The sequence below is a fragment of the Felis catus genome, chromosome A1 (assembly GCF_018350175.1).
Source record: "Felis catus isolate Fca126 chromosome A1, F.catus_Fca126_mat1.0, whole genome shotgun sequence".
NCBI lineage: Eukaryota > Metazoa > Chordata > Mammalia > Carnivora > Felidae > Felis > Felis catus.
The window spans coordinates 94,309,556-94,330,349 of record NC_058368.1 but is presented as its reverse complement, the minus strand read 5'-3'; the positions used below and the strand labels follow the sequence as shown (position 1 = coordinate 94,330,349).

The 20,794-nt window shown below is 41.0% G+C and overlaps 2 protein-coding genes across 10 annotated transcripts in view; one reads left to right on the top strand and one right to left on the bottom strand.

Moving 5' to 3' along the window:
* Positions 1-6,309, bottom strand: part of AP3S1 (adaptor related protein complex 3 subunit sigma 1) — a 96,390-nt gene extending 90,081 nt beyond the window's left edge. For 2 of the 7 annotated variants that reach the window (XM_045057733.1, XM_045057746.1), the window contains exon 1: positions 6,116-6,301. In XM_045057733.1, coding sequence (XP_044913668.1) covers positions 6,116-6,184 — 69 coding nt within the window. In that variant the 5' untranslated portion in view covers positions 6,185-6,301. Of the gene's footprint in view, positions 1-6,115 lie in introns of all 7 variants that reach the window. The other 5 variants (XM_023254313.2, XR_006597914.1, XM_045057744.1 and 2 more) reach the window with 4 other exon arrangements.
* Positions 6,310-6,375: 66 nt separating this feature from the next.
* ATG12 (autophagy related 12) lies at positions 6,376-19,839 on the top strand. 3 transcript variants are annotated; one of them, XM_006927536.5, is made up of 4 exons: positions 6,413-6,833; positions 10,773-10,909; positions 16,417-16,479; positions 18,071-19,839. In XM_006927536.5, exons 1-4 carry the CDS (start codon positions 6,671-6,673, stop codon positions 18,128-18,130), a joined length of 423 nt encoding a protein of 140 aa, XP_006927598.2. In that variant the 5' UTR covers positions 6,413-6,670; the 3' UTR covers positions 18,131-19,839. The 3 variants fall into 3 exon arrangements, with proteins under 3 accessions (XP_023110093.1, XP_044913693.1, XP_006927598.2); XM_045057758.1 differs by lacking the exons at positions 16,417-16,479; positions 18,071-19,839 and adding an exon at positions 15,341-15,412 and having other exon boundaries at positions 6,402-6,833; XM_023254325.2 differs by lacking the exons at positions 10,773-10,909; positions 18,071-19,839 and having other exon boundaries at positions 6,376-6,833; positions 16,417-16,478.
* The last annotated feature ends 955 nt before the right edge of the window (positions 19,840-20,794 follow it).

The window sequence follows — 20,794 nt, the reverse complement described above, 5'->3', positions numbered from 1 at the left end:
TTACGTTATGGGAGGAAATACAATAAACGTTAACAGTTAACTATGAATGGTGAAATCAAGGATGACCTCAGTGATCTTAACACTTAAATATTTTCCATGGAATCACAAAAAGGAAATGTATTTAAAAATCAAAATAAGTAATTTAATAATCAACAACTTTACTAAAGAAACATAACACAACCACCCTATACAGAGCGTTCCACTTTTCTGACAGGCAGAGGAATGCCCTATAATATTGTTTACAACCTTCTCATGAAAACTGAAAACCACTGTATTTTTTTAAATTTTTTTTAAAGTTTTTATTTTATTTTTTGAGAGACAGAGACAGAGCACTAGTTGGGGAGGGGTAGAGAGAGAGGGATACACAGTATTTGAAGCAGGCTCCAGGCTCTGAGCTGTCACCACAGAGCCCGATATAGGGCTTGAACCTATGAACTGTGAGATCATGACCTGAGCTGAATTCGGACACTTAACTGACTGAGCCACCCAGGCTCCCCTGAAAAAAATCACTGTAATTTTGAGCATTTTATTTCCTTCTTCTAAATTTTCAACAGATTTAATATTAATTTTTTAAAGGAAGATTTCAAGGATACTACCTACAAAAACGATGATATTAGAATTTGAATTTTTCAATGATACTTTGATATAAGGAATACCTTGAACTCAGATCTTTTATGGTACAGTGTTCAGAATCACATATTATCAATATGTGTTTCCTGATATTAACAACCTCAGAAGCAATGTAAAATTACAGGCAAAGAAATAATAGTATTTATTCAAAAGAAATAACGTCCACTAATCAAGTGGGAATAGTGACACTTGTTTGCCTACCCAACATCCACTCTCCTCTTACACGTTTCCAACAGAATACTCATTTCATTCATGTTTCTACCCTTATCCTCAGCTCCAAGGGTGGATCTTGATAGTATGAGCTGTTATTTATCTTGGGTGGAACTAACCAGACTGAAGGGGAAGACATACTCTAAGACTGCAGGAATAGATCACACTGTCCTTGTGGACTACACTGATTACCACTGATTTCAATGAGGAAACCAACCTTTGGGTATCAATTTTGCGAAGAGGCAAGGCAGACAAAGAGAAACTGGATCTACGATGAAGTCATCAATTTGCCGAAACAAATAACTTTGGAATCTGTCTACTATTTTGCGCTTCCTATTATGTAACCTAACATGATTCTTTACAAGCAAATTTAAGTCAGGCTACATAAAACCCTAATTATATAGCCAAAGCATCCCAATTAATATGGAAAGAAATCAAGTCATTTGGAATTCTTTTCCGAACAAAAAGAGCTCCAATGGTATACATTATTATGTATTAACACCTTAATCCTTACAACCGTTGAAAATTATATTTTGATCATAAAAAGAAGTTTAACTATCCCATCTGCCACACTGTCTTAAGAGTCACTAAGAAAAGGTATCGGTAAACATTGATGCATCTTTCTAAAAATTTAAAAAGGAGGGAGCGCCTGTGTGACTCAGTCCGGTTAAGCGTCTGACTCTTGATTTCAGCTCAGGTCACGATCTCACAAACTGCGAGATGCAGGCCTGCATCGGAATCTGCACAACAGTGCAGAGCCTGCTTGGGATTCTGTCTCTCTCTCTCTCTCTCTCTCTCTTTGCCTGTACCGCACTCGTGCATGTGTGCTGACACACACCCTTGTGTGCTCTCTCTCAAAAATAAATAAATATTTTCTAAAAAATTTAAACAGAAAAATTTACACATACTTATAATTTTTACTTTTCATGTAAACCAATTCAACAAAGGAAAGAACAATCTTAGGTTCCTTCTAGGGCCTGCATTTAGTTGACAAACAATAATAATCAGATTTAGTTCATATGACAATTGAGGCAACTCACCTACACAACAGTTTGTAACTCAGTATGAACAGTGCATGCTCTACATGCACAATCTTTTGTATCTGCGGAAACAACCACTATAATTCATACCAAAAAAACCCCACTTTTACTTTACTTAAAGCGATATGTCAGGGTTTATTAATAACACAGGAATGAAAACCCAAGGGTTTTATTTGTTTGATGGCTATGTAAAAATATATCTGGCTTATGAACTATACATCCCATTAGTCCTTTATAGTAATACACAAATACCGCCAGGCAAATATTAAAAGACTAAAGTTTATTGTTGCCAAGTTGCTGGGGCTAAACATCAATTAAAGAAACAATTAAACCAAGGAAAACGTTTGAACTTCTGCAGTCATAGCTCAAGGATACAGAGGGCAAAAACAAGAAATGATGCTATTCTGAGTCCACCCTTGAATTCTTAATATGTGACTCCAGCAGAATGAATCAAAAACTTCAGTTTAGCAAAACAGGTGTGTGACTTCATATACATCAAACCTCACAGCACTGTGAAGGAACAATCAAATCTAAAAATCTACTACAGCAGGAAACGGAAGTCTGCACTACTAAAGGGTAAAGATGAACAAATAAATTGTTGTATCATGAGAAACGATAAACAGGGAATGGAAATTCAGTGCAGTAAGGGAAACTGGTTGGCAAATGGTTCAACAGTTTTCAAACTGCTCACTGCTAAACCCCTTTACTGTTGGACTCAAATCTCTGCATCTTATCAGGACCACACTCGTAGGTACTGCTTAATAAATTAAACTCAAAACTGTCAATCTTATTGAATATACACTTCTCAGAAACTTCTTCAACTTAAAACAGAAATAGTTTAAGTAACAGCTATTCCACCATTGCTTTTATCCTGAAGGCATGAATTCTTTTCGTTTTTTTTTTTTTTAATGCTTATTTATTTTTGAGAGAGAGATACAGAGCACGAGTGGGGAAGGGACAGGGAGAGAGGGAGACACAGAATCCAAAGCAGGCTCCGGACTCTGAGCTGTCAACACAGAGTCCAACGTAGGGCTCAAACTCCCGAACTGTGAGATCATGACCAGAGCCAAAGTCAGAGGCTTAAAGGAGTCACCCAGGTGGCCCTGAAGGCATGAATTCTTAAAACCTCTAGTCAATGAAGGACAAAACGTTAAAAATCGGAAGGAGCCCTAGGAAGTCACTTCTAATCCAGACTCCATATTAAGCTAGGGGAATCTAATGAATCCGTTAAACAAAGATTTTTGAGAACTTTCTATATTCAAAATTCAGTGGTGATTGCTGGGGGTGACACATATCTCAAACCTGATCCCTTCTCTCAAGGAACCTATAGGATGCCTCCAAGGAATTACAGGCTGTGAAACTAAATATTATACCATTAAGATAAAAATAAAATCCTAAGAACCACGCGGAGTCATCCAGCAAGATAAAAAAGGTTCAGGAAATGTTTAAGTGATGTTTGAGTTAAATGGGGAATAAGAGGTCAAGTCTGGACATCTGGCAATAGAAGAGAAGGACATTCCAGGCAGTGAGAAAAGAATAAACTCGGAAGCCCTACAAAAATACACCTTGTTTCCAAGGACTCTTTCCTTGCACAGTCTGCTTGGGCCACACCCGTTTTCTTGGTGTTCTGGATCTTCAAATAGGCATTCCATCCTCAGGGCCTTTGCATCTGCTGCTTCCTCTGCCAGGAATGATGTTCCCTCAGATACCCACAAGGCTGGCCTTCTTAACTCCTTCAAGGCTTTGCTCAAACATCACCCTCCCAGTGAGAAGTTCCACAACTACCCTATTTTAAACAGTCATCCTTGTGTTCCCTATCACCCCTATCACCCTTCCCTGCTTTATTTTTTCCACAGCACTTACTACCATCTGACACAGTATGTACTCTATGTATTGGCTTTGTCCGCCCCCTGCCAAAAGAGAAGTTGTTCATTTCCAGATTTTAAAACACCACCTGGACACGGTAGGCATGAAATGAATATGTGCTGACAAACTGGCTAATGGAATAAACGCATAAAAAAGATTTCTGCCCTCAAACAGGTTATGATCTAGTAGAAGCAAATAATTATGTTACATCATTCTTTTCTTTTTTAATGTTTATTTTTGAGAGAGAGAGAGAGAGAGAGAGAGAGAGAGAGAGAGAGCACACAAGTGGGGGAGGGATAGAGACGGAGACACAGAATCCAAAGCAGGCTCCATCCAGGCTCTGAGCTGCCAGCACAGAGCCTGACACGGGCTCGAATCTGCTGACCACGAGATCATGACCTGGGCTGAAGCCACACGCTTAACTGACTGAGCTGCCCAGGTGCCCCCATGTTACATTATTCTTGAAAGACAAAAACATAGTTGGCAGAACCCAATTTCTAAAAGACTGATGCACAGAAGCAGCTCCTGGCATCCCCACTTCTACATGTCCAGCGAGCGCTAGGCTCTTCTGTGCACACCTCTTAGCTCCCTTCCCCTAGGAACACTGTCACTAATGCAATGGCCAAAAATGGCACCAGAGTTGCCACTGCTGCCAGAAGTGTCTCTTCCCACATTAACCTTCACTGTTACCCCTAAGCAAAAGCAAAAAGTATTTCTGATCCATTTTTGGATCAGAGAAACATGCATTCTTGGATTTCCAAATTAAATACATTTTTCTGCAGATGCTTAAATACTGCACCACATGAGTGGTTACACTGACATTACGGATGTGCAAGAAACCTAACTGTTTTGAATAATGATTATTAAGTGTAAGTATGAAAAAAACACATCTTTGATTTCTGTTTCTCTATTGCAACGTAGCTTTTCTATGCTGCAAATGGACAGCCAACGCAATATGGTTAAGAAAAAGATGGGTAACAATGTAAAGTTAAGGGCATTTTTTTTTCCCCCAGTCAGAAGGATCGACTACCATTTTATTCTGGGTTAACAAACAATGTTGAGTTCGCGACTAGAGCACGAGTATTTGAATTATACTACACTAAAACCAAACAGGAAAAGGAGAAAATATTCTTTCTCGCTAGCAAAAGCAAAACCACTTAAGAAAATGAGGAATAAGCTCAAGATTTCTCACTTCGACTAACACCTCCACAGACTGCATTATCATTTTCAGCAAAGTGACATTTTCACATTTAATTTTTAACGGCAGCAATCCTTTCCATCTGGGCTTTATCTGCAGAGAAGTGTTAGCCTTGGCACAAGTTCAATCTTTAGTTGAAAGTCCATTTCTGACTATAAGCAAAGCGCCCCAATAGGTGTACCCCTGCATTAATCCTTACCCTGACAGCTCAATGTTATGTTTTACCTGGGGGTGAATTTTGCCCCCAGATGGGCACATATGTCTGTAACCCTTCCTCAATCATTGATAAATTACTTATCCTTACTCCTTTAAAACCTCCTGCGTTTTCTTCAACAACATTTACACTTGTCAAAGAGTTTCAGGAATATGACTATTCCTCCTAAATGGGAGAAAAGCTACAAACGAGGGCAAATTCCCTTCGGCCGGGAACTGCCAGACCAGCAGGCTGACATCGTAACTTTCAGCTAGAGAGACTCAACCGTTCTCAGCGGCCAAACGTCGCCGGTTATTGCAGGACCTAATTTACAGCCACTAGGGGAGAAGCCCGAGCGAAAGGTTAGGTCCTCACTTCCCTTCTCTTCTTTAATAAGGAGACACCTGAAAGTCACACCGGGCGGCCGTTGGCTGTATGGCAACACAAGGGAGAGACCGCACAGAGCGAGCGCCCGGCTGATCGCAGGAAGCCCAAGTTCCTGCGCGACCAGAGGATTACGGGGGGGAAACAGAAGCCTCTCTGTGCACAGGAGGAGAGAAAGAAGTCGACCAGGAAAGGCTGCGAGTCGGGGAGGTGGGGCTCGGCGCGCACAGAAGCCGCGGGCGGCAGGAAGGCCGGGGCTCCGCCGGGTGGGCTCGAGGGCACAGGTGGGCTGCGGCCGCCCCACCGCCGAGGGCCCCGCGCCGGGCAGTCCCCCGGGCCTCGCCCGCGCCGCCGGGGAGACACCCAGCCCACAGACGGGCGGAGGAGCCGCCTGGGCAGAGCCCCGTCGGAGCACGGGAGCGCGGAGGGAGGTGAGCACCTAGCTCACGCCCGGCGGGAAGCTGACAGCCCGGGAAGCGCGAGGCGGCCGGGGCGCGCGACGGGCCGAGGCGCGCCTGAGGGGGTCGCCCTGAGGGCGCTGCCAGCCGCCAACGACTCCCCCCTCTCGCGGATCGGCGGCGGCGGGATACTCACGTAGGGCTGGTAGAACTTGGAGAGCCGCGGCTTCCCGTGGTTGTTGAAGATGAGGATCGCCTTGATCATGGCTGAGCCGGGCAGACCGGGTGGGCGCTGGGGGCCAGGGCGGGGGCGGGCGCGCGAGCCTCGCCTCGGGATCTCGCCGGCGATCCTTCCCCACCCGCCCCCTCCCGCACGCGCGCGCGCGCGCTCCCGAGCCGCGGGGCGGGGTCTGGGCGGGGCCGGGGCGGGGCCGGCGTGAAGGGAAGCGGAAACATCTCCAGCCCCGAGCCCGCGTGTCGGACAGGCGCTTGCGCGCTTGGCGGGGCGCGGGTACGTGGTTCAGTGACTCCTTCCGGGGGCTGTTGCTGTGCGAAAACCGTAGTTGCGGTATTAAGAGTCAGGGCTCTGCGACAGGTTCCACATAGAGGACCAACCGGCAACTCCAACTAACCCCGTTGGGTTGGGTCGTCCCCGCCTACTCTGGCGCCTCCATAGCGACGCCCTCGGCGTAAAGCCCGCCCACTGCACGCGCTGAGCCACCACTTCCGCCCTCGCCTTCCACTGAGCAAGATGGCTGAGGAGCCGGAGTCTGCGCTGCAGCTCCCTCCTTCAAGTACTACTGATGGCGAAGGACCTACGGAGGTCTCCCCAGAAACAGCCACTCCGGAGCCTCCTTCTTCCGCTGCAGTCTCCCCGGGAACAGAGGAACCTGCCGGCGACACCAAGAAAAAAAGTAATTTTGAGAGCAGTTTCTTTCTAGGCAGTGGCGGGAGGCTTAGAGTGCGTCCGACTAGGTCCCTGGCGGCCAATAAAGAAGCAAAATTTAGAGGAGGGCTGGTCCCAGGCGTGGCTTTTGACCTGTCAGGAGAGAGGAAGTGTCGTTTTCGGCTTTCGAGACCTTTGAGTCGAGTCCTTCTCTAGAAAGCCATCTCTGGACGCACCTTAGCAGTGTGGTACCGGTTCTTGGCTGCCACGGTACTTACTACACTGCCTTCGACTCTTCCTTTCAGTTGTCCAGACTGCGAGGTCGTTGAAGATGGGAGCCGAGTGGGATCTCGGTGGCTCCAGGCTCTTAGTATGTATGGGACCTAATTATTTGATTAACGACTTATGGTGATAGGAATGGACGGTGATAGGGATGGTCGGTAGCAAGCCTGGATTCGAATCCACGCCTTCCGGCCGGTTCGCTATTTTTTGTACCAACGGCGCGCGAATTCACTCCTTGTACCAAAAAACTAAAATTTGATCAAGGATAAAGAATGTTCAAAGAAAACCAAAGGCATAAGCATCGCCTCCCCCGCCTCCCCCCCCCCCTCCAGCCCATTTTGGAACCTTTATAAGCGAGTCATTTCATTGCTTGAACCCTCAACCCTTCATTGCTTGAGAATTGGTTTGTCATTGTAAAATACGGAAAATCCTAACGAAATCACTTGTCCTCGAGCACTGTATGTAGAGTTGCAGATGAAAAAGGACTGAAATCAGCAATTACGATTCGGATCGTTTGACCCTGGTCCTCAGACCGTTTTTCTCACTCCAGAATTTTAAATATGGGTATGGTATGTTTTCTACTTCCTGATCTCACAGCCTCTCAATAGAACTTCATTCAGTTGCTGTTGCTTTTGGAGAATTGACTCTCCCAGCACTGTCTCCCTTTTAAGTCAGATCGCCTTTACATTTGCGGAAAACTTGTTCTGTTATTTCCGCATGATACGTTAGCAGAGAAACAGAAACCTAAGATTGTTTGTGTAGATTACCGCTAGAATCTTTATTTCTGAAGAATTCCGTGGTTTTTATGGATTCTTGCTATTTTTTTTCCTTCATTTTTACTGTAAGCAGGAACAGACTTTTCAAAGGTTCTTTTGTGTTTTGGCTTTAACAACCTTAGTCAAAAGCTTACTACTTGATCCTGAAGATAGCTGAGTAAAACAGAGACGAAAAAACAATGGCTCATAACCCAGATATGGACTCGGGGTTATATGGCATGTTTTCTTTGGTCTACGTAGTTGGGTGGGTTGTTTTTGTTTTGTTTGTTTGTTTTTTAATTTTTTTTTCAACGTTTATTTATTTTTGGGACAGAGAGAGACAGAGCATGAACGGGGGAGGGGCAGAGAGAGAGGGAGACACAGAATCGGAAACAGGCTCCAGGCTCTGAGCCATCAGCCCAGAGCCCGACGCGGGGCTCGAACTCACGGACCGCGCGAGATCGTGACCTGGCTGAAGTCGGACGCTTAACCCACTGCGCCACCCAGGCGCCCCAAGGGTGGTTTTTGTTTTGTTTTGTTTTTCTTTAAACCACCTTTGGAAGATCCTATTTTCATTTTCTGGCTCTTGGAAACATTGGAGTTTGCCTCTGTGATGTAAAACTTAGCTGCTAGCTGTTGAATTTCTACCCTGAAGTTGTCCTTTTTTTGAGGATCTCTTCTGGTGAAAGAAGCTTCAGTATTTCATATGATCCACTTTGTTTCAATCTACAGAAGAATAAAGATTCTTGAAGCTCACCAAGGAACTCATTAGGATGTCCTGGGAGAGCTTTTGAACATACCAATGTCCTGCTTTCAAAAGATTCTCATTTAATTGATATTAGATACCTGTATTCTTGTAAATGTTCTCCTAGTTGATTCTAATATATAGCTAGGGTTGAGAACTGTAGGCAAGTCACATTTAGAATTTTAAAAAAGAAAAAGTTAAGATATAACTACAATAAGTAACTTTCCCTTCTCTAGCTTCTTGCCCTCCCACTCTTGTTCCTTCAGCAGCATATGTAACTCACAATATTTTCTGCTTCACTTTACTGAAATTCCCAATTACAACTGAGTTATTGATAGTCCCCACAGAATTAGGGGAGGTGTGGAAGGTGAATCCACCAAAATCTTCTGTTACCTCCCAATTCATCCCTATTTAGGTAACTGAAGCCATAATTATTATATGGAAAAAGGAAGATAAACTTTATCAGGAAGATAAGTTGTATGTGTTCTGTGTTCTAGGTGCCTTCATTCCAGGGGTAAGCTTGAGAAATTGATTTCAGTGACCTGGCGGAAATCTCCATCCATTTTTAATACCAAAGAATGAGACAAGAAGGATGTAATAGAAGAGAGCTAACTTTAGGGGGCAGCAGTACACTACTTTGCTTCCAGTGTTACTTTTGATTGTAGATGTCTGGGTTTTGTTTGTGTTTTGTTTTTTTGTTGTAAGCAAAGTAACTTTAGGAAAAAGGTTCATAGTCTTTGCATTATTGGCACTGTTGTGTTTTGGATTATTGAAACGATTTCTCTCTCTGAAATTATCTAGTACTTTCGTTTTAATACTATTACTTTCCTTTATTAAGTTTATTGTGGAAAAGTTGGTGGTTACAAAAAGCACAAATCAAATCAAATGATCGTCTATAATGTCACTACTGAGAAGTAGCATTTTGGTGCATATTTCACATTTACGTGAATATGTGTGATGGTTTTAATGAAATCAATATCCTATTATACATGCTGTTTTATATTTAGTGCATTTTGATAAGTCATACTGTTAAATATGCTTTTATAATATGTTTCTCAAATGGCTGCTTAAGCCTAAGGTTCAGTAAGTATGAGCTGATATTGCTCTGAGTACTTTACACATATTAACTCATCTAATCCTGCCAACCTTATGAGGTAGATGATGATATCGTTTTACAAATGGAGAAACTGTGGCACAGAGAGATTAAAAAGCTTATCCATGGGGTGCCCGAGTGACTCAGTAGATTGAGCGTCTGACTCTTGATCTCAGCTCAGGTAATGATCTCACAGTTTGTGGGTTCAAGCCCTGTGTCAGGCTCTGTGTTGACAGTGTGGTGCCTGCCTTGGATTCTCTCTCTCCCTCTCAGTCTCTGCCCCTTCCCTGTGTGTTCTCTCTCTCTCACCTTCTCTCTCTCTCAAAATAAATAAATAAATAAAAGCTTATCCAGATATATATATACCTAGCAAGTAGCAGAGCCAGGATTTTGCATCCAAGGAGTTGAGAATGTGTATCCTTTACTATATTATTTAAATTTTATCAGAGTGTAATATCCTTTATTTAGCCAATCTCTTCTAAATATCCTTGCTACATATTTAGGTTTACCAGGTTTTTTTGTTTGTTTCTATAAAAATGAATTCTTCAGCAAAGGTGAAATCCTTCTAAATGACTCTTTTCACATCTTATATTTTCTTAGATTAGATTTCCTAGAAGTTTTGCTGAGTCAAAACATATCTTAAGCACTTTGATTTGTATTACCATAATACTTTCCAGAAAAGGTGTATGTACCATTTTGTTTTCCCAACAGTAATAATGTCTACACAGTTACTGTAATTTTACTAGTTTGGTTGATGAAAAAGGTCATGACCTTATCATAAAGATTTTTTTCATATCTTTATTGACCAAATATTTACATTTATTCTCTTTGGAATTGCCCGTTGTGTCCAAATACATTTTAAAGGTCAGTTTCATGGGGAAACCTTTGTGGGACTGTAGAATCACGGAAAAGAATCCACAAAAGTATGATGAAAAAGAATATCGCCTAACATTTCTACATCTTGGACATCCCTCCAGTATCATAAATACACAAACGTGTGTAGATTAAAGGTTTAAGTTTTCTGAAGTCTTTTATATCACATTCTCTTTGGATGCTCAGTATAATTGCCAGTATTTTTTTTTTCTTTGACAGTTGATGTCCTCTTGAAGGCTGTGGGAGACACCCCTATAATGAAAACAAAGAAGTGGGCTGTAGAGCGAACCCGAACCATTCAAGGACTCATTGACTTCATCAAAAAATTCCTTAAGCTTGTGGCCTCTGAACAGTTGGTATGAAAGCAACAGTGATCATTTGCCTACACAAATTCACATTAGTTCCTAGGCAAGCACAAATAATTGTTGTATACTGAGATGTTGGTGGAATTTCTGTACTTTATTAAATTCTCTGGGGAACCCCAAAATGAAATGAATTTTAGATTTGCCTTTACATTGTGAACCACTTTTGTACCTACTATATTGGTGGTTTTTCTCAGTCACTGAATGCCCATGCAGAAAGATCTTTCATAGAACATTAGTACAGAAAAATTCTGGGTTTTTTTTTTTTAATTTATTTTGTTATCAATGTTCCTTTCTTCCCAGTATTCTTGAGGTAAGCAATATATTTTTGCCACATATCATCGAAGAACTAAGATACCTATTTCATAATACAGTACTTTGTGGTAGCATTTGTAAGGATTAATATTTTAAATGCCACTGGTTTTTAACTTAGTATTTGACTACAGAAATTTAAATGTCTCCAGGCATCTGGTATTGTTTTGTCACATAGTAGTGTATAAGATCCCTTTATCTGCATATCACAATCTTAGTATTAATACAGATAGTGTATGAGTGGATAGGTAATTGAAGAATCACTAAGTATTTTTAAAATACAGATTAAGAGTTTGTATGTATTAGTGTTGGGGAGGGATAGAGTTGCTTGTAAACTTAGGAGTGAGAATGCGTAAGATGAGTGAATTAATTTACTAAAGTGGAATGTGTTGGAATATATTTCTGCCATTAAAGAGGAAGAAACAGATCTAAGAGTTTGGCTAGAAGTGGCTCTCATGAAAGGTTTATAGGCACAAAAGTTAGTGCAAGGTAGGTCAATCACTAGAAGTTATTTGAGACAGGAATAACATAAAACCAAGGATTCTTCCAGAGGAAGTTGCCTTTGTGACCAATGAGAGTGCGTAAAGCATCTGTTTTATAAGAATGCCATATAGAATTTAATTAAATAAGTGCCAGAGATGGGCACAAGATTATAGTGTCATCCACATGCATATGGTAGCAGAGGACCTTGCCTAGACTCCAAGTCTAAATGGAAAAATTAGGGGAATGAGGACCTAATACTTAAAAGAAATGAGCAGAGGCTGTCTCTACTAAGGGTGCAGCCTGAAGGGATGGTGAAATAGAAACCCAGAGGAGTACCAAATAAGGCATTACTATTAGAAATTAATGAATACAAAATGAAATGGTGCTGTGTTCTATGTTAATGTTAGACTCTTGACTCTTTGTATTGCCTATATCCAGTAATCTGAAAGGACCTGATAGATATCAGTATGTATTAGGTTGAACCACATAAAATTGTCATCAGTCAACCACTGTAACATGTAAAAATAGCAGTTTCATATGGTTCGACTTTAAACCTTTGTAGTGAATCTGATTAGTTCTTCCCATTTCAGCAGTAGGAAAAAAAAAGTAGAATCATTTTGTCACTTTCCTCAATTAAAGTAGAACTCACGTCTGACTTTCATCCGGGTGTACCCCACATTATTTTAAGTAAAATGGATGTTATTTTAAGCAAAGTGGTGTCAGAGGTGTCATCAAGTTTCCAAATTCCCACAAAAACAGAGTCGACTAGATACCAAAACCAAAAAATGTTGATCAGTATTTATAACAAAATTGGATGACGGGCACCTGGGTGGCTTAGTCGGTCAAGTTTCCAACTTCAGCTCAGGTCTGTCCCTCCCTGACTCATGCTCTGCCTGCCTCTCTCTCTCAAAAATAAACAAACAGTAAAAAAAAAAAAAAAAATTGGGGATGCTTAGGTGGCTTAGTTGGTTGAGCATCTGACTTCAGCTCAGATCTTGATCTCACGGTTCGTGAGTTCGAACCCCATGTCAGGCTCCGTGCTGACAGCTCAGAGCCTGGACCCTGCTTCGGATTTTGTGTCTCCCTCTCTTTCTGCCCTTCCCCCATTCATGCTTGCTCGCTCTCTCTCTCAAAAATAAAAACATTTTTAAACATTAAAAAAAAAAACTGGATGACAGAGTATCCTTATGAACCCTAAAATGCATGGTATCAGCAAATATGCCGGGAGAAGCATGGAAGCAACAGATTGGTATCTGACAGCACTGGGAAAAGGAGAACCTGAAAATAGCCAACAAGTATCCCCTAGAAAGTGGAGCAGGTCAGTTTAAGAATGGTAGCTGAACCTGGGAGAGTCCTCTCCAGTAGCAGGTGATTACATATGTATCAGTGCTAAGGAGGACTGAAGGGGCTGGAACAGTCTAGCTCCAAAGGGCTGTCAAAACAGACTCAGTGGGGCTCCTCTACTGAGGAAGAGCTTCTGGAAGTGAAACAAAATTGAGCAGGGTAACAACCTGAGAGAAGAGAGAAAGACCAGATCAAAGTGGAGAGGAACAGTGGAAAGCTCAAAGTTGAAGAAAACAAATTATATATAAAAGTAAGCAATAGAGAAGTACAAAGCTCAAGTCCCATACAATGTTACAAGAAAATAATGACATTCCTGAAGACCAAGGCATGCCAGAAAGATGTGCCTGTGATAGAAGTCAATAACTAACTTATTTCAAAACGAGCTAAAAGACATTAAGAAAACCATAATCAGCATCAGTAAAACTCAAGTGAAGTGACAGAGCTAAGGAAAAGATTTATAAATAAAAGTTATTTCAGAAATGGAGATTTAAGTAGAAGAAACATAAAAGCAAATAACAGATAATGCTTTAGGAAAAGTAGAAGGCAAAAACCAATTTTTTAAACAAAGAAAAAAATGGAAGGTAGAAAAGATTTCAGAAAAGGTGGCAAGGGCGCCTAGGTGGTTCAGTCAGTTGAGGGTCTCGTGGTTCATGAGTTTGAGCCCCGCATCAGGCTCTGTGCTGACAGCTCAGAGCCTGGGGCCTGCTTCAGATTTTGTGTCTCCCTCTCTCCCCCTCCCCTACTTGTGCGCTCTCTCTCTCTCTCTCTCTCTCTCTCTCAAACATAAAAAAAAAATAAGAAAAGGTGGCAAATGGTGAGTATGAGCAAAGGAGAGTGAACATATGGTTAACAGGGGTCCCTGAGAAAGCAAAGCAAAGGAACAAAACAAATAATTTAAAACTATAAATCAAAACAATAATTTGAAACCATAAATTTTTTTATTAATGTTTTTACTTATTTTTGAGAGAGAGAGCACGAGCAAGGTAGGGACAGAGAGAGAGGGAGAAACAGAATCCAAAGCAATCTTCAGGCTTGAACTGTTGGCACAGAGCCTGACACTGGGCCTGAACCCATGAGACCATGACCTGAGCCAAAGTCGGACACTTAATTGAGTGAGCCACCCAGGTGCCCCAAGGAAAATGTCTTAAAAAGATTTGAAACTACATAGTGAAAAAGTGCCTGAGAATATCAACAAAGAATAACAAGTACCCAAGAAACATTCTGGTAAGATTGTACTACACTTGAAACTAAAAGAAAAAACTCCTTTGCACATACAGGGGAGAAAAAGAGGACATGACTTTGAAAGAAAATTAGTTTATTATCAAGCTTTGACAGCAAAGTTACAAAGAAAGAAAATGTGAGATAAGGATTTTATATGCAACAAAATGGACTTTTAATAGGCACAAACTATTAGCAATGTGCAAGAATTTGGAATTGTCCCCATTAACCCTTCCTGCGGAAGCTACTAGAAAAAAAAACTTCCTAACACTGAAAGACTAGTGATTTAAAAACAAAATCAATTTTTAATCTTCCCAGGGCATCTGGCCAGCTTAGTCAGTTGAGCATCTGATTCTTGATTTCAGCTCAGGTCATGACCCCAGGCTCTGCATCACACTCTGTGCTGGGTATGGAGCCTGCTTGGGATTCTCTCTCTCTGTCCCTCTGCCCCCCTCCTCTGTGTGCTCATGTGCTCTCTCTCTCTCTCTCTCTCTCTCAAATAAAATAAATACAATCTTAAATGTTTCTTGAAAAAAAATGTATCTTCTGAAGATGTAGCATTTAACAAAAGATTGCATTTTAAGTTTTTTTTTTTTTTTTTTAATGTTTATTTTTGAGAGAGAGACAGAGACAGAGTGCAAGCAGGGGAGGAGCAGAGAGAGAGGGAGACACAGAATCCAAAGCAGGCTCCAGGCTCCAAGCTGTGAGCACGGAGCCTGATGCAGAGCTCGAACTCATGAACTGCGAGATCATGACTGGAGCCAAAGTCGGATGCTTAACCAACTGAGCCACCCAGGTGCCCCCAAAAGATTGCATTTTTCACATTTTACTTCTGTGGAATTTTTTTTAAGTTTATTTATTTTGAGAGAGAGAGTGCACAAGCCAGGGTTAGGGGTAGAGAGAGAAGGAGAAAGAGAGAATCCCAAGCAGGCTCTGTGCTGTCAGCACAGTATGTGTATGTGTATATGTATGTGTACATGTATATGTGTATGTATATGTATATGTACATGTATATGTACCAGGCACTGATAGGTGATGTGTCTTATCTCATTTTATCTTTTCCAACAGTCCCATGAAGCACAAGTACTGTTATTTTCCACATTTGCAGATAAAGAAACAGGGTGAGAAAGGTTATTTGTATTTGGAGCCAAGATTCAAACCTAGATCCATCTCTGTAGAGCCTCTGTTCTTAGTTACCACACTGTATTGCCTAAGGGAGAAATGGAAGGAACATTTATTCTTGCTATAGCTGGTGATCCACGTAGGATCTGATGTTTGGTTGTCTTTTTTTTTTCCAGTTAAGACTATGCTAAGCCCAGGAAATTTTAGTCTTCAAGTTTGATTACAAAGGAAAATTGAATATGTTACCTGCAAATATTGTTGTTTGTTTTCTAAAAAGAAAATTATCAAAACCCACTTTGACACCGAGGCCTTTTGTTTCAGTTATCTTCAGAAATGTTTTAAGTACTAGAAATGTTTTAGTAAGAACAGACCACTGAAGCATTGAACAGTGAATCCTTTAAAGAACAGGCTGTAAGGATACTAGGTTTCAGTTACGTTACTTTTTTTTTAATCTCGTATGGCTGGAAGTGTGACTTAACAGTAGTGGTACTCCACTGATGTTCAGTACTTTTGAGATTCTTCAAAGGTGATAAAGGTAAAAAGAAAAAATGTTTTTAAGTCCAAACATGTGTGGCATTTATACTCCCATCCCAAAATGCACAAAGTAGCTCAAATACTAGATTTCTTCATTTGGGGCTGTATCTGTGTGGAATTTCCTTAGGAGAAAGCCTGTCTTTAATTATGAGTAAATGGGAAAATTTGTATTTCCAGTAATTCCTTGAATAAACCTTCAAATGCTATTTGTAAAGACAGTATTTAAAAGTTTCTCAGTTATAAAAAGTTGGGAGCCACTGTGGTAGTACCAGAAATTTTGTTATGTGTGTTCACCCAGAGGAAAGACGTGATTGATCTTTATAAAGCTTTCATTGGGTTGACTAACTTATTAGTATTAGAAGGAGTTTAAGGAAGCTTTTTTCACTTGTGAAGACACCTTGAAATAGCTGATTGATTGGAGCACAGAAAAGTATAGATTAATCAGGATACCACTGAACATGAGTCACCTTTTTTCTTCTCTCTTGCAGTTTATTTATGTGAATCAGTCCTTTGCTCCCTCCCCAGACCAGGAGGTTGGAACCCTCTATGAGGTAAAACATCAGTGCTTTGTTTTCTTTCTTTCTTTCTTCTTTAATAATTTTTTAATCCTTTTTTTAAAGCATGGCATATATATTTTTTAATTTTTTGCGTGTCTTTATTTATTTTTGAGAGAAAGAGAGAGACAGAGACAGAGTACTAGCAAGGGAGGGGCAGAGAGAGAGGGAGACACAGACTCTGAAGCAGACTCCAGGCTCTGAGCTGTCAGCACAGAGCCCAACGTGGGGCTTGAACTCATGAACTGCGAGATCATGACCTGAGCTGAAGTCAGAGGTTTAACCGACTGAGCCACCCAGGCACCCCTTAATTTTTTTTTTTATGTTTATTTATTTTTGAGACAGAGAGAGACAGAGCATGAACGGGGGAGGGTCAGAGAGAGGAAGACACAGAATCCGAAACAGGCTCCAGGCTCTGAGCTGTCAGCACAGAGCCCGACGCGGGGCTCGAACTCACGGACCGCGAGATCACGACCTGAGCCGAAGTCGGATGCTTAACCGACTGAGCCACCCAGGCGCCCCTGATAATTTTTTTTTAAGTTTGTTTATTTTTAAGAGGGAGCACACGTGGGCCTGTGCGCTTGTGCACAGGGACAGGGGCAAAGAGCGAGGGGGACAGAGGATCTGAAGCAGGCTCTGCACTGACAGCACGGAGCCTGAGAACTCAGCACTGTGAGATCATGACCTGAGCTGAAGGCGGATACCTAACCGACTGGGCCTACCAGGCGCCCAGCACTTTGTTTTCTTGATGGAGTCTGCACATCTGTATATATTATGTGATCATTAACTGACAACATTTGAAGAGATGATAGGCCATTCTTAGTCGGCGTGAAAGGAGAGATTACTTTCTTGTCATATCTAACACTTTGAACATAGTTGGATCTCAAATTATAGTGATGGGGGAATTAGGAAACACATAATACAAACAGAAGATGACTGTGAAGTACAGTAAATCCAGATCTGCCTCCCGAGACACTGAAAAGGAAGACAACCCAAGAATGACTTTGTTGGGGCGCCTGGGTGGCGCAGTCGGTTAAGCGTCCGACTTCAGCCAGGTCACGATCTCGCGGTCCGTGAGTTCGAGCCCCGTGTCGGGCTCTGGGCTGATGGCTCAGAGCCTGGAGCCTGTTTCCGATTCTTTGTCTCCCTCTCTCTCTGCCCCTCCCCCGTTCATGCTCTGTCTCTCTCTGTCCCAAAAATAAAAATAAAAAAAAAACGTTGAAAAAAAAATTTTTTTTAAAAAAGAATGACTTTGTTATCCCGCATTCTTACGGGGGTTACTGGTCCTAATCACTCAAGTGTGCATACTAGCACCACTACTGGAAAACAGTACATACCTTATAGTCAGAGATGGGACAAGGTACTATGCAAGCCCAGCCATGCCTAAAATACTAGGTTTTATTAAATATTTATGATTACTGATATGTGTCTGAGAGTAACCTGGACCTGTGGAAAGAAATAGTCTTATAGATAACTTACGTGTATGAGGAGATTTATAATACATGTAACTTTTTTCTTAGTTTTATCCAGGAATATCAAAAATGAGTTTAATTTACTGCCTTGTTTTTTTTTCTTTTTTTTTTTGTAGTGTTTTGGCAGTGATGGTAAACTGGTCCTACATTACTGCAAATCTCAGGCCTGGGGATGAAGTACAGAGAAAAAGATCTTGCTACCCAAATGAATCTTCACAAAGGAAACAGCCTTGGAAAAAGTTTTGATACTTGTGACAAGAGACTTGTGTATGTGATCTAGTTAGCATGTATCTACCATGACTTCTGTTTATGCCTAAGGAAATCCATAGAGTAGATGGGCTCACAAAAATGTGATTTGTATTAATACACAAATCATCATAGGAGATTGACTTTAGAGTATACCCATTACTACAGCTCTTGCTCCAAATCTGCCTCCAGTGTGTTGAAAAGGAGACTAAGACTGTAGAAAGCTTCTTCGTTACCAGTTCTCAGTGACTGAAATTGTTTACTTGTCGAATGAACACTCTGCTGATTTTTTCCACTGTAAAAGGCAGTTTACTAAGGGATTCTTTTTGTGTGCATTCAGGGAAGTTCAGTTTGAGGTATGGGTTATGCCTTTTCTTATGGGCATTTAGACCTACGGTGTTAGGAAGTAGGAACAGAGACTGGCTGGCTTTATATCTCACACGGTCCAGTAGGTGGCAGCGTAGCTGGCAGAAAGATTTCAGCAGTTTGGTTTTACATTTTTTCCGGATGATAATGGAGGGAAAAAGTGTCTCCTGCTACTTTGTAGCAAACATCTAGCCAAGAGAGCAGGCATGTTGACACACTGGAAGGCTGCTTTAGAGAATGTGCGCGGTTTACAATTATTTTAGTGGGAAACGGAAGGAATTTTACAAATTCTGGACAACTGAGTCATACAGCACTTCAGTCCTATCATTTAAGGAGTGTGAGTCCTAATGGTTGTAACTGTGGTGTCATTTTGTGTCTTATTTTTACAATGTCAAAAGCATTTAATGAGTAAAGCCAGGAACATCTTTGAGTTTTTTATAATCCATTTTCTACCCTGAAAATGCTCAAAGAATAATGGATAGCCTTAGGTTTTTTGTGTATTTCATTCTATGACTAAAAGTACCATTTTTCCTGATGCTGTAAGGCTGGTAATTCTTACAGGTGAGATTCTGTATTTTATCATTCTGTACTATAATGGTAATGCAGCATTTCAAAAAAGCATTCCAATAAATGGATTGGAATGTTCAAACAGGAGCTAATACACGGATGAGAATTCTGAGTGTTTATTTTCAAAAGTAATTATGATTTTGTCAAAAGACTTTGAACTGCACTTCTGTCCCTTAAATCCCACAATGTACTTTATGGTTAATGATCTGCCATATGTTAGCATCAGGGTATGCTAAGGAACAATTCAGTTTACAGTGATGCAATCACTCTTCGGTACTCATTTTTCTGCCCAAGAATGAATTCTTAAGTCTCCGTATACTGATGTCCCTGTGTACTAAATTAATATAGCTAGGAGTTAGCTCTGGAATAATACAGGGTGAATTATGCAAATTTATCTTGTAAGACTGGGGAAGAAATTTATATATATGTTGAAAGCTGGGAAGGGTATTATTTTTGAGTCAAATAAGTTGGATATGGAAAAGATCTATTCTCTAGCTTTATCCACTTATAGTTACTGAAGGGTGTGGATATATTTATATGCGTGTATGTAGCAAAAATGTGTTTAAATTACATTAAATTTGCCATTGAGGTTTCGGATAGAATATTTACTACCTCAGCATTGAAAACTGCTTGAGTTTGACTTTGTGACATCAACTTAATTATTCTTTTTTGATCTAAATAACAATTAAATCTAAGGTTAGCTAAATATACATACCTTATTTGTTTTCATCCCTAATAACCTTGAAAGTATATGGGGCTTTACGTATTTTTCAAACCATATTTACATTATTATCTCTTAAATCCTTGCCCAAAGGATTTAGTCATTCTGTGCTAACTTTGCAACAGTTAACTTTCAAGCCTGGATCTCATAAGTTATTGAGTGGCTAGAAACTAAAACACACTTCACAAGTATTTTTACAATTATCTGGTTTAAACTGCCTTAATTGTAACTGAGTCTGGGGCGGGGAGCACCAAACCTTCCAGTTGTACTTTAAGTTTTGCATCTTTATGAGAAAATCAATGTCAGTAACTTCATGCCTTACCTTGCTATGCGAAGATGACCCACAGCACACACAACATATATGGTAATGGAATATTGTGCTTCCGTCTTTGGAGGTCCCAGTGCCAAGGATTTCATAATGAGCCCCCCCACATTTAGGGTATAAGGTATGCTGAGAATTTTATCTGTAGTCAAAATAAGATTTGCTACATCGTGGAATCTATGATTTTGTAGAAGTTTTAACCCTTAAGGGACCTTAAACATCTACTACTCTAATCAGATTAGAAAACCAAGTGCAAACTGCTCCTTAGATTGTATGGCGCTAGTCAGCTGGATTCATTCATGCTCAACCCAGAGCCCGAGGGGTCTCGGTGTTGAAGGACTATGGAGATGAAAATCCCCTTTCCTGCACCTTCTTCATTTTCCAAAGATCATAATACAATGGGTAAGCATCTGGCAGTAGGGAACTCAATTACAGACCTCATGGTGGAAGTATTCAAAATAGTTCAGCAGGTGTCTTGCTCTTTCCCTACATTATCCAACCCACACTGGACTACTCACTGTTTCCTGAACAGGCCTTGTGCTTTGTTTCCTACATCTACTTATGCAGTCCACTTCTAGAAGTATACTGACACCTTCCCCTCTGAAAATCCTACTTCTC